Genomic DNA, 12,747 nt, shown 5'->3' on the forward strand with positions numbered 1-12,747 from the left:
TGCGAGTCTCCGCCCGCGGGGTGTCTCCCGCCCTCCCGCCGCGGCCGCCGGACTCCCCGGGGCCGCCGAGGCGGGGCCGGGCAGCCGCCGCGGCAAGAGGCGCGTCTCGCTCCCTCCTCCCGCGCCTGCCTCCTCCCCAGCGCTCCCTCCCGCCTCCTCCCCGCCTCCCCCCCCCTCCGCCCCGATCCTTTTTTCTCTGCTCCCCAAGTGAGCCCGGCGCGCGAGAAGCAGGCAGGGCGGCGCGCGGCGGAGCAGGCAGCCCAGCGCGCTCGCCCACCGCCCGCCCCGCGCAGCTCTCCGCGGCCGCTCTAGTCGCCGCCGCCGCCGCCGCCGCCGTGTCGGAAGGAGCCCAGGATGGCCAGGCAGGGCTCGCTGCGCTGCGCGTCCCGGGGGGCCTCCGCGCTCCTAGCCACCGCGCTCTTCTACGCCGCGCTGGGGGACGTGGTGCGCTCAGAGCAGCAGATCCCGCTCTCCGTGTAAGTGCCTGGTGCTGGGACTCACGGGGAGGGGCTGCCGGCGCCCGACAGACCCGGGCGCCCAAGTTTGGGTGCTTGCAGGTGCCGCTAGGCAGGACCCGCGGCGGGTGCGGGCCTCGCCTCTTGCACCTGCCTTCCAGCATAGGCACAGAACCATAAGACTGGGGTGGGACCTTCTCACCCCTTCCCTGGGGTTGGAGAGTAAGACCTGGAGAGGTACACCTCAAGTGACAGCGCCAAGTTTAGAGCCTATTTACCCACTGCAACTTCGACGGGCCGTTTAATGGTCCCCCTTTCTGTTACCTTGCCATCCCACTTTTCCGGGAAGCGGGGGATGGGTGGATTTCTTGAGAGTAGTATTTGCCAGGTGATGCTCATTTTAGGTGTTTGAACAACCAGACAATTGTTTCTGCGAAAGCCAGTGGTCTGGAGAACCAGGGAGACTCAATGCATTCTGAACTCCACTGACCCCTGACCCCCTCCCGCGCTGCGCTCTGCAGTTTGGTGCTGGTAGTTTGTATGAAAGTGCTTTATCTATCTTTATTTTCGTTTTTCTTTAATGTTTCATCGTCCTGCTCCTTCAGCCACAGCCCGGTGTGTGCGTGCGTGACCGTGACAGGGGTGTTACATTTCTTCTTCTGCCCTGTCTCCCTGTAGGGTGAAGCTGTGGGCCTCTGCTTTTGGTGGGGAGATAAAATCCATTGCTGCCAAGTACTCGGGTTCCCAGCTTCTGCAAAAGGTAAGGTTTCTGTGGTGACAGACAGCGATGATTTTTCTAGTACAGAAAATGGAGGCAGATTTAGTTTTTCCAAACAAACGTGAGCCCAGAGCTGCATCAGTTACCAGAGTAGTCTCTGGTCTCCAGTTCTTGGCATTGTACTGTGCTGTGACTTCTCCCTACCAACCGGTTATTTTTAGATGACACTTGATTCTAAACACAAAGAAAAGCACGATATTCACTCGCACTGTCCTGGCTGGGGCTGGGAAACAGTGTGTTTGCATGGCTCTCCTCTCAGTTGTCAGTATTGCTGTCTCAGTGCGAGAGCATATGCTTCCCTGGCCAAAAGATGCTAACTTCATCCAAGGGGGCCGAATCGGTGCCTGTTTTCTGATCCTCCTCATTGCACGGGAGTCGTGGGGTTCAGTGTATCCGAGAGATACCAGCAGCATTGTTTGTCATCCCTGCAGTTGTACAATCCCATTATTCCCCAATCATCTAGACCCAGGGCTGGGGTGCATTACATCATTACAGATAAGGAGAATGAATGTGGTTATCTTTCCACTCAGATGCACTGCCGCGTAATAAGCTAGGAGAGTGGTCCACAAACTTAAGAAATTGGTCTGCGTCTATATAATTCTGTAGCGTAATGAGAGTTGAGAATTGATTATTAGGCTTTTATCAGAAGCCGCATCAATTTTAATTCAAATAGGCAGCATTATGCTTAAAATTACATCGTGAGATATATGACCACCCTTTTCCCCCTCTAAGACAAAGAATGAACTGGTGGGTGGGTGGGTGAGGATTGGAGATCAGAGCGGGTGAAGAGAATTTCAAGTTAGCAAATTAGGCAAATTAATCCAGATATTCTCTTGACAATAGAAAATAAGATTGGCCTTTAGGGGACAATTCTCTGAGAATGGGGATAAACAACTTACATTGTTAAGTTAACTTTTACAGCATTTAAAAATGTGTCTTTTGGGCCAATGTACCATATGTGTTGTGCATGCTGCCTGGTAACCGAGTCCATATTTTATTTATGGCATTCCGTTTCAGAGAGTAGCATTTCGGGGCATTATATGAAATGGTTTGTCATAGGAAATTCAAATATTGTAATAAAGCATCACCCAACAATGGATGGCAAGGTATACCTGCTGGAAGAAAAAAAAATGCCAGGCCCAGGTTCCTTGAAACCATGGGGAATATTGTTCGCCTTTAGATTGGGAAGAAGTTCGCTGCATTTTAATCAGTTAATAAAACTTGATACATTCATCTCCCTTTATAGAAGACAGTCATTTGCATACCTGTGACCCTCCATGTTTATAGGAATGGCCTTTCCTCCTGGTATTCTTTTAATTTGTTTCAGCCTTGCTTGTACTCTGGCTTTTTGCCTGCTTGTCAGATGTTTTATGTGACAAGCTCTGGACTGTGACATAGCCTCTGTATTTTGTCTATGCGTTGAAAGGAGTGAGCATATTGTATAACTTTAAAGAAATATTTCCTATCTGCATGTTGTAGTTGAAGCAACTCCAAAAGAAACCCCCCTTTGGGGTCTTGGTTGTACTTACATAGCTTCTAGTTCACCTTTTGGGAAGCACATGAAATAACATTTTTTTTTTTCTTTTCTTGGAAGTTAGAAAGCACACATACTGCACAAAAGTTTATCAGCCCTAATTGTTGTGTCATTGTGTAATAGCAATTTGGAAGTGACTAAGATACTTCTCTTACCTTCTCATCAGCATAGTTTCTGATATTGAATTCACTAGCTTTGCTTTGCTTTTGTTGTGTTTGAAGCTTGACAATTGTGTAATTATTTCCAGCTGTTTAAGGCTTTGTTACCCTTCCTTGCTGCTGCCTGGCATTTTGTAACTAATTCCGAGGGGAAGGTGAAGTGATGCTTTCAGTGAGGGTCCAGGGTGGGTATCTGCTCAAGCAGTGGGATTTGTAATAGGTGTGAAATACCCATGGCTTGGGGTTGCTTGGCAAGTACTTTCATGAGTGTTCAGAAGGGTGTGTTAGATGATTTGGGGAGCATTTGGCAGGAATCTTTGAGCCATATTGATCTCCCAAACATGACTGTATTCTTTCAAATGGTGAAGAACATTGGTTTAAAGAATTCAGCATGAATGGAAAGAGAATCTGAGTGTGGGAGGTGGAGCATCACTTGGAAAAGCAAGGATCCTGTCACCCTCTTGATTATTTTCAAGTTTCTGGCCTCTCACATTAGAAATTATTTCTCTAAATCCAAACAGCATGCAGCTACCCATCACTTTACTGTTATTTAACAATCGAGGTGCTTTGAAAGTGAATTAAAAAACTCAACTGGAAAAATGCATTAACACGCCGTGTTAAGGGAACTCACAGGTGAAAATACTGAATTGAATAATAGACTATAATTTTACTTGTAAGGTGTGGATATTTACATTTATATTTGATTCTCAGTTAAGAAAAAACATACTGTATGGCACAATACAATTTTTTGTATTTGTATAGTTTTCTAACTGGAATTTCATGTTCAGAATCAAGGTAGCATGTTCATTTTTAGAATGGAAGTTTTTCTTTCTTTTCTGATCTAGGGCCTAAACTTTCCAAAGTCATTATTGTGAATATAAATTAAATAAGAATTGGCCGTCTACTTTGAGGTGTTTGAAGACTGGGAGATCTGCCATTTTGGCAACATGCTTTGTTAGGTAATGTGACTTGCAGTGGACCCTGAAGTCAGAGGCAGCATTGCACGTTACCACTATCTCACAGGGGATCATTGTTTCCTCAGTTGCTCCCCTGTTTGATGCCATGGCTTTCCCTGTCATAGACTAAGATACTACTGTAGGTAACCTGTGCAGACTTGCCCTCGTGGTTTTTTCTTTTTGCCTTTGTTGGGCATGGGAATAGCACCCCATTCATTTCATTTGCAGTCAACATTTTTGATCTCATAAAGCACGGCGAGCCAGGTATTTTTTAAAAGTTGTGTGTTTTTGCTGTAGAGTGGAAGGTGGTGAGGTGGGAGTGAATCCGAGCAGTTTTGTGGTTGTTAAGGGCACAGTTGCTGGTGTGCTCCTGCGTGCCTGTCAGCTGCCTCCTGCACTGGCAGATACTGCAGGCTTTTCCACTCTCTTCAGCTTTTAATTAACTTCCTATTTGACATATTCAAGCCAGTATTCAGCTGCCCCACCTCGCTTCCTTTTCTCCAAAGAATATGCTTTGTCTGGGGTCTTCAGGGCAGCTTAGTTTCATCACCTCTCTATTCTGGGATTCAGTGTGAAGTGTTCTAATGGCTCTGAGGACCTGGCTATTAAACACAAAGGCACCACACCTTTAACATTTGTACGAAAAGTCATTAAACCGGCATGGTTTTCATCCCCTTCTCCTCAGGGAGATTTCCACCGAAGCTGAGTTTTTCATTCTGTTTAGACCTGCATTCAGGGGATGAATCTCCCTGGGAATAATGGGTTCTAGTGATGTTCTCCAGAATTGTGATGATAAGCACAGGTAATATGTGCTTCTGCCATTAGCATCAACAAAGAGTCCACAGTTACCTTGGACACCTCCTGAAGCACTTACCAGGCCATTCGATTCTTGAAATGCGCAAGCAGGCTTTTGTGTTATCAACTATTTATTGAGATGGCTTTAATACATAAACTTGATGTCTCTCTCCACAGGACAGAGTCAGCAAAGTGAAAAGGCTGATTCCTTTCGCCATTTTTACAAGTATGACTTTTCATCAATGTGGAAATCAATGGACTTTTAAATAATTAACAAAGAACATTGTGAATTATGAACTGGGGGTGGGGGTCCGAGCTGTGCTGCCCCGAGAAAGCCCAGCCCTCCAGACCATGAAGGAGGTTCTGGTTTTAGAATGAAAAAGAGACATATTCAGCCTGTGTTCATTCACAGCATCACGTCAGATTAGTAGACCTTTGTCTTTTAGACTGTCTTTTAAAATCTTGACATTTCAGAAGTGACAGTTACAATCTTTTTGGTTCATGACTGCTCTCGATAGCCCTGTCACCAGGATGCACATTTGATAGGTGTTTGTACTCTTAATGCCCATGTGGTCACTTGCTAAGTTTTTGTCTGGCCCTCTTTGGTTTAATGTCTCTCTTTCTGTACCCTTTCTTAAGATTTCTTCTCTGTCAGAGATAACCCTGCTTTCTTCCTTTTACTAGGAACTGCTTCAGGCTGCTTTACTCAAAGAGATTTGCATATGTTTATTAAAATCAAGGGGCAGAAGATATGAATGAAATTCTTGTTGGAGGTGAACATCAGGACTCCATTCTGTTGCAGTTACGAGTTTTGATCTATTAGCATGATGCTCTCTTTCTGGTATTAGTAAATGACTACATTTATTATAATGTCAGTTTGATTTTAGGCAGACACATGAATATCAAACCATCTCCAGTTACTAAACCTCTAGGGCAGGGGAAAGTAAATTAGTGTTTCCAGTTGTTGATGAAGATATCACTGTGTTGTAAGACCAACAAAAACATTAGACGGTGAGGTCATCATCCCTGTGCACTTATGGCCCTTATTCCCATTTTGTTTCTTCAGTTTGAAGCACATGTCCACGGGAGCACAAATTTGGGATTTCAGACTTTGCTTTTGATTGATCTCCATTGGTGTATGGGGCTCCCACATAAGGCAACCAATAAATGACTTCGTGTGCTGAGCTTGCGAAAATGAGCGCACATCTCATGTGAGCAGTCCTTTGTCTCAGGGTTGTCATTAATCCAGATTTGCCATCGTGGAAGCTAACAAATGGGCCTTTTCTTTATCTGCACACACATGGTCTGTCAGGGTCGCTCACCTGCTTTAACAGTAGCACCAGGGGAAAACAGCTCTTGAGTTGAGACTTCAGGGTCTCTGGGGGCATAGAACATTAATGGGTGTAAGTTGCTTAAGATGCTGTGATCTGACGTAGAGGTTTTGTTGTGGCTGAGACCATGGAAGAAATGAAATATATGCTATAAGTGTCAGTCTATGAATTACCGTGTGAGACTTTACGTTCGTGTAATGCCATTTTTTAGATGAAGACTTAATGGCCGATGTTTCATCTCAAATGACGGCAGTGCACTCTTGAGGACTGTCCACAGAGAGAAGTTCTTGAAACCTGGCTCTGATGATCCTGATAGTACCTTCTCTGTCCCCAGTCCATTAAACAGAATGTACCCTTTCCTTCAAAGAAAGGAGGCAGGCAGTGAGGAAGAGGAGAAGTGGCTGCTGCCTGGGGCTCCCCCAAGTGTCTGAAGTAGACTCACACTGCCCTTTGCAAAGCATGCCCTGTGTTTGGGCTCACCCTGGGTGCCTTGGGTGGCTGGCTATGTAGCTGATGTGTGGTGAGATAGTCTGCATGCCAAGCCAGCAGAAAATTACTGTACAAATAAACTTTGAAGAAAATAAAACATGACAGGTTTTTGTTTGCTTTGAGCCACACTTATGGAGTAGTTCTTGGGCCATTTAAACAAGGCATTGCTTCTGTAATTTGTATTAAATGTGTACGTTCTATAACTTCTCAATTACCCCAGATCAGGATTATAAAAACAATTCAGGAGCCAAATTGTGTGAGTCAAGGCCACACTGGAAAGGAAAGCATTATCTCTTGACAAGGAATGGATGGCCATGGCTTCCCTTTTGTATACCTCAGAGCATTTATCTTGACACCTGTTATTGGATGATGGTACCCTCTCAAGGTTAGAAGAGTTGTTATTTATGCAAATAATCTGGACTGGGAAGTTGAGCAGGGCCATAAATGCTGTGGGTTCATACCACAGACCACTGGTTGTGCATTTTAGGGGGGACAACTGCTAGTCAATATATGGGGTTGCAGCTGTCGTTCCCATTGTACTTACTAAGTTTATGCCCATGTCTGCATCTGTGCCAATGAAGTAGATGCTGCTCACCTCAGAGTGTACCTGCTGAGGGAGAGGACCTCAGCATCTTGGGTTGCTAGAGAGGCTCACCAAACAGAGCAAATCATTATGCTGGGATAGAACTGAGTGACTGCAGTTCCTCAAGCATGGATTTGGCTAGCATATAGGTTGGTGTATGTATCTGGAATGTGAGGAACTGTAAAGGAAAGGAACTGCTGCCTAATTTTCAGGCCCTGTTGGTCACTGGCAAGATGCAGAAAGCAGAATGTGAAACCAAGTCTGGGGTCTTCCGATTCCTAGCTAAGCCCTCTGTGGGACAAGGTGTCTTCCTTTCAGTTTGTTGGTTTTCTTCCTAGCCTTCTGATCCCCGGTCTCATTTGTTATGAGACTTCCTTTGCCCATCCTTGTTCCATTGGAGACCTTGGAGCATTTGCAGAGATATACTGCCCTAAGAGATGTGCTGTTAAAAGAAAGGTCTCTAGCCTAGGAGTTTTGCTTGCTTATCTTTTCTGTCATTTCCTGAGTAGCCCTGGGCAAATCACTTAATCTAAAGGTAGAAGCAGGGAACATTCCCTCTGCAGTTTCTCTGTTTCAGGAGCTGTGATAATCACTTTAGGGTCATTCTATTAAATCCTTCCAACAAGTGGCTACAGCACTGGGGAGGCAGAGGCAGGAGGTTGTGAGTCTGAGGCTATTCTGGCTAATATAACAGCACCCTGTTTTAAAAGCACCAACAGACCTCTCATTAAGCTATAGTGCAGGGAAATACTGTTCAGCCCATTCACAAATCACCAGCTGAGGCTTCAAAAGTTAAGTAACCTCTCTAAGTTAGCTGAACTAGGCTTCTGGAGTCTGCACATCTGGCCACATACTTTATGTGATCTTTTTAAACCCAAGTTGCACTTTGGTTAAAAAAAAAAAATGTAATACCCGAATTTCTCTAGCATGGGGTACTTGTGAGATGAAATGAGGTAACATCTGGGAAATTACTTCAGAAATAATTAAAGCCAGGATAACGGCTGGGAGGACAGTCTTGGAGTCATAAGGACTTAGATTTGAGTTCCTTATCTCCTTTAACTTTCTGGGTCACCTTGTGGTATAACATTTCAGAACCTGTCCCTTTAAATGGGAAAGGAGGCCAATACAGTCCATGGAATAAAATATGCAAAGTGCTTAGCACAATGCTTGGCACATCAAAAGCTCCTGCCAATGCTCCCCCCACCCCCTTGTGGGCATTATGGGTTGCATCCTACAGAGCAGGTCATCTTTGCTAATCCCTATGGGGCCTGGTTCCCTAAATACCTGTGGATTCAGGAGTGAATACATGCATAGCTTGGTAAATGAGGACCATGTAGGACGGCAATCCACATGATAGGTGATAGGGAACTAAGTGCCACAGAGTAAAGGAATGCAGCTACTAGAGTACAGTTCTTGTCAGGATGAATGTCATATTTATGTAACAAGGCCAGCTCCCTTCTTCCTAGACAGGAGAAGGTGTCACAGGAACCTGTCAGCTATGGTTTGTCTGCTGTCTTCCTTGCCTTGCTTCCTGGGCAGAGGGTCAGGCCAAAGAAGTGGCTGCTTGTACCCCACAAGCTCCCCACAGGAGAGGCTCATAAGCCACAGGAGGACCCCATTATGTCATCCATTTCACTTGCTAAGGGATGTGTGCAGCACCATAGTGGACAGCTTAACTCTAGTGTCCTCTTGGACATCATGCCAGACGCTTCCTGCTGGGACAATGATTCCCACTGGCCTTTGGAAAGTTCAGACTTCTCCCAGGGGCTTCCTGTAGAATGGTACTGGATACCAACAGGAGGCAAGGAGGTGTGTGGTGAGTTGAAGCAATGTGTGGGGATAGCCATCTGTCACCCTCACAGGAGACAAGGGCACCTGGTGTTCCTTGGCTCTTCCCGCTGGCCCTGTCCTCTCCAGAGCTTACTTGGCAGCCCTGCTGTTGTGTTTTGGCCTTGAGCATCTGCAGTCCTGTGCTTTGTCCTTAAAGAGGTTGAAGGAGTGCAACTCACCACCCCGCTGGTTACCAACCAGGGCCTTAATGTCTTGTAGGTGGGGTTTGCTTTAGTAACTGAGTATCTTTAAAACCATTTATGCATAGAGCTATTTAAGCAGTGGTGGGAGTCAGTGAAGAGTCAGTAATGAAAGAAAATCTCCTTCGTTTGGGCCAATTGGCAGAAAGTGCTCAAGAGCCATTTGTTTTCATGAATGTCACAGGGATGTGGAGCCTGATGGGCCCAGGACTTGCAGAAACGCGCCAAGGTCATAGTCAGCTCCGGTATGCAAGAGTATATGCCCACTGGGGTGGAGAGGAGGAAATGGGCTCATTTGTTTTCTTTGAGGATATGGTGTGAGTTGAGAACTTCTTGCTGGATTAGCTATGTCCATTTGTGTCCTACCACACAGAGATGACCAGGAGGTGAGGTGAAACAGGTGTTTTGATCCTCAGGTCTTTGCCTCCCTTTGCAATAGGTCTGCCCATGTTGCCCATCCCACCTGAGCACAGCTGGAGTCAAATCTGTGAGGTCACCAAGAACAACAATGACACTCTTGTTTATAGTCCCTAAGATTCCTGGTCTTCAGCAGGGTTGCCAGAACATGCTCCCCTGGCAGTTTTGTTGGTGGTAGGACCCCATGATGAGGTCAAGCAGTTCAGATTTGTGCCACACCAGATATGAGTGGTTGCCAAGGGACAGCAACAGAGCTGAGTGGTCAGATGGTGGTTGGTGGGGAGGGAGTGGGCACTATGCATATAGGTCACTCCAGCATCATCTTAGTACAGGAATGGGGCCAGCAGGAGAAAGGTAACCCTGTAAAACTGCTGACCAACTGCTGTGACTGGAAGACTCCCAGTCTTGCATGGAAAGGTGGACAGCTATGGAATTTAAGTTTGTTCTTGCTGTGACATTGTACAGTAATTCTGAAAGCAAGGTACAAGTTAAACATATAAGGCAAGAGTGTTGCTCTTTGTGCCTGTACCATCTATGGTGCCTTTTCCATTGTATTTTGTTGAGGCAGAGGTGGGAAAAAACATATACAGAACAAGAGATGTGGGAAGTTGTAAATTTATTGGATACAGGCAGTTTTCTGCCCCAAGTCATAACATACAGCTTTGCACTCTATTTCACATGGGATCCCATCACTGGTAGACTGTCCAGTAGAGCAGTATGAATGTGCCATATTCAAACAGCTCAATGGGCATAGACTTTTGTCTCTCTAGATAGAAGTGCAACTATTTTGGCTTTTAGGACAGCGATGTTGAAGTTTGAATAGTCTTTCTTAGCTTTGGTCTGGGCCATGGTTGGGACACTGTTGGCTTTTGCTTTTACAAAGAATTTGCATACTGAGTCGGATGGTATAGTTCAAGCCAATCACTAAAAATTGACAAATCCAGAATGTCTGTGTCTGTATATAGGTATGTCTGATAGTTATGTGCTCTTTTCTTTTTTCTTTCTTTAGAGGAATACTGATAACTAATTTAAAAAACTCAAAGTGTTGTTCCCAAGTTTAAGTATTGCAGAATATCAAGAGTCCTAGTCACCCTGAGAGAAGGTGTAATCCTTTCCACAGAGTGTTCACAGCTCATGTATCTTTTGAAAAGGACCGAAAATAGGAATTTCAGAGTTATGGAGCCATAGCTGGATTTTCTACTTGAGTAGCAAGCTTTGCATTCTTTTTTCTTTCTAGAAATAAATGACTTAAGTCTGATAGGAAATATATAGAGACTTAGAAAGCAAGCTGAGGACTGACTTACAAATCTGCTCTTAAGAGAAGTGCTTGGTCCAGGAAACAGTCATCTGTGGAGAGTTAAGAGTCTGAGTCAGCCAGTCAGGTTGAGGTCTAGGTGGTACTGCTTCAGGGGCTCAGGGCCCTTAAGTCAGCTGCTGAGCCTCACTGTTCCTGTCTAGGGAATAGACTAGGGTACCAGCTTCTAGAGCAGAGTTGAGAGGTCCAAGTGAGAAGATGCATGCAGGATGCTTCGAGAGTCAGAAAGAAGTATAGTATTTCTGAGGAAGTGTTCACAAACAGTGGACCATTGCAATGCTGTTTCTACCATTATTGCTATTTCTGGGGCATAACTTCCACACACCAGGAAGTTCGGGCCACTGAGAAGCCAGTAGATGCCCAGCTATCAGGGGCACTGTTTGCAGACATTCTGTAAGCTGCTTGTCATTGAACCCTACCAGGGAGTCTTGGGAGGCAGTGATAATGATGAGATTGGTACCTTTTTTGTAGTTTGTGCCTTGTATTTTCCCTATTTAAACACAATTATCCTTGAGGTCTAGTATCATCTCTGCTAAAGATGCAGGAACAGGCAGAACATGGAACTGGGCTTAACAGTGAGGCTTTAGGCCTTGGTTATAGAGTCTCAACACCAGTTCCTGGAGTGGGGTGGGGTGAGAGGCAGGCTCTGGCTATTTCCTAGGGTCAACCATTTGTCCCTTGCTTTGGTCTTTGTATATACTTGACTCATAAAGGTATTTGATGGTAGCTTTTTCTCAGCTCCCCATCTTTTCCCACTGGTGTTCAATGTCTCATTTCTTGACCATCTTGTCATTCACTTGTATAACAAGGCATTGGAAAGAGACTGGAAGGGAAAGTCCATGGACCTCTACTTTCCTGTAGTTCTTCCTTTGCTTATGACAGAAAGATGTCACTTGTCTTTTGCTTTAGTCTGAGGGTCAGCCCTCCCCTCATTAGGATTGCTGTCTGAGACTCTGATGGGATGTGGCTTTGAAATTCAGCCTGACCTTTCTTAGCTTTACACTGAGGACATACATTCCTTTTCTATAAAATGAAGTCACAGTAGGCTTAAACTCAGAGTCACACAACAGTGGTCACATGTTGGTGTCTGGGTAATATCTAGTTAATTTTTGCTCCTTGGTTAATGGGATAGTCTCACTCTGGTCCCATTATTTGTCTCTATTTCCTGGATGTTTTTTTGTGCTGGTGCATGTTTTCTTTTCATTTTTTTCTTTTCTCTTAGTGAAACCTACATTTCTTCCCCTGCCCCCTCCCCACAATTGACAGCCATCTTGAAGACCACGGCTCTTTGACCCCCAGGGTCAGTTTCATTTTGTGTGGGATAAGTCAACCAATTCTTCCATGCCTCTGGCAGGTCTGGGGATGTGTGATATCCGGAGGCCCTCTTGTCTACTGTTTGGTGGTAGGTGGGGTACAGTGAGCAGGAATCTGCTTCCTCCTGGACAGTTTTGCTCTTTTTGGCCTGGAGAGGGTGCTCCTTCAGCACCTGGCATAGAGATGCCTTTGGAGTGGGACTCAGCATTTTTCCTGTGGCATGCACCCATCTTCAGATAAACAAGGGAAGGGATAGCCTTGCCCAGCCTCTTCCTTGTCCTTGTAGGCTAATGATGCATAAAATGCTGCTGGTCACAGGCGAAGGATGAAGGACTTCTGCCCCTTTCTTCGTGTGCTATCTGGTGCCCAGTTTCTGAGCTCCAATGTCACAAAATTTGGAGATCGATCTAGGGACAGTATCTCACTCCGAAGCCCTGTGGGCATGTCTTTCACCCATAGCCCTCTGAGTGCCAGCAGGCACTGATGGCTAGACAACAGAGTCCACCATCTCCACTTGTCCCAGCCAGATGACCCCCTCCTTGCCTCTGGGGAGCACCACTGCCCATCTGCATCAGTACCAGTAGCTCAGAGA

At 45.6% G+C, this 12,747-nt stretch overlaps 1 protein-coding gene across 1 annotated transcript in view; it reads left to right on the forward strand.

Moving 5' to 3' along the window:
• The first annotated feature begins 354 nt into the window (after window positions 1-354).
• The window catches only part of Cacna2d3 (calcium voltage-gated channel auxiliary subunit alpha2delta 3), an 804,511-nt gene continuing 792,118 nt past the window's right edge, over window positions 355-12,747 (forward strand). Inside the window, exons 1-2 of the mRNA XM_027389601.2 lie at window positions 355-476; window positions 1,134-1,215. Coding sequence (XP_027245402.1) covers window positions 355-476; window positions 1,134-1,215 — 204 coding nt within the window. The remainder of the gene's footprint in view (window positions 477-1,133; window positions 1,216-12,747) is intronic.

This window comes from Cricetulus griseus (assembly GCF_003668045.3).
Source record: "Cricetulus griseus strain 17A/GY chromosome 1 unlocalized genomic scaffold, alternate assembly CriGri-PICRH-1.0 chr1_1, whole genome shotgun sequence".
In the NCBI taxonomy this organism is placed as follows: Eukaryota; Metazoa; Chordata; class Mammalia; order Rodentia; family Cricetidae; genus Cricetulus; species Cricetulus griseus.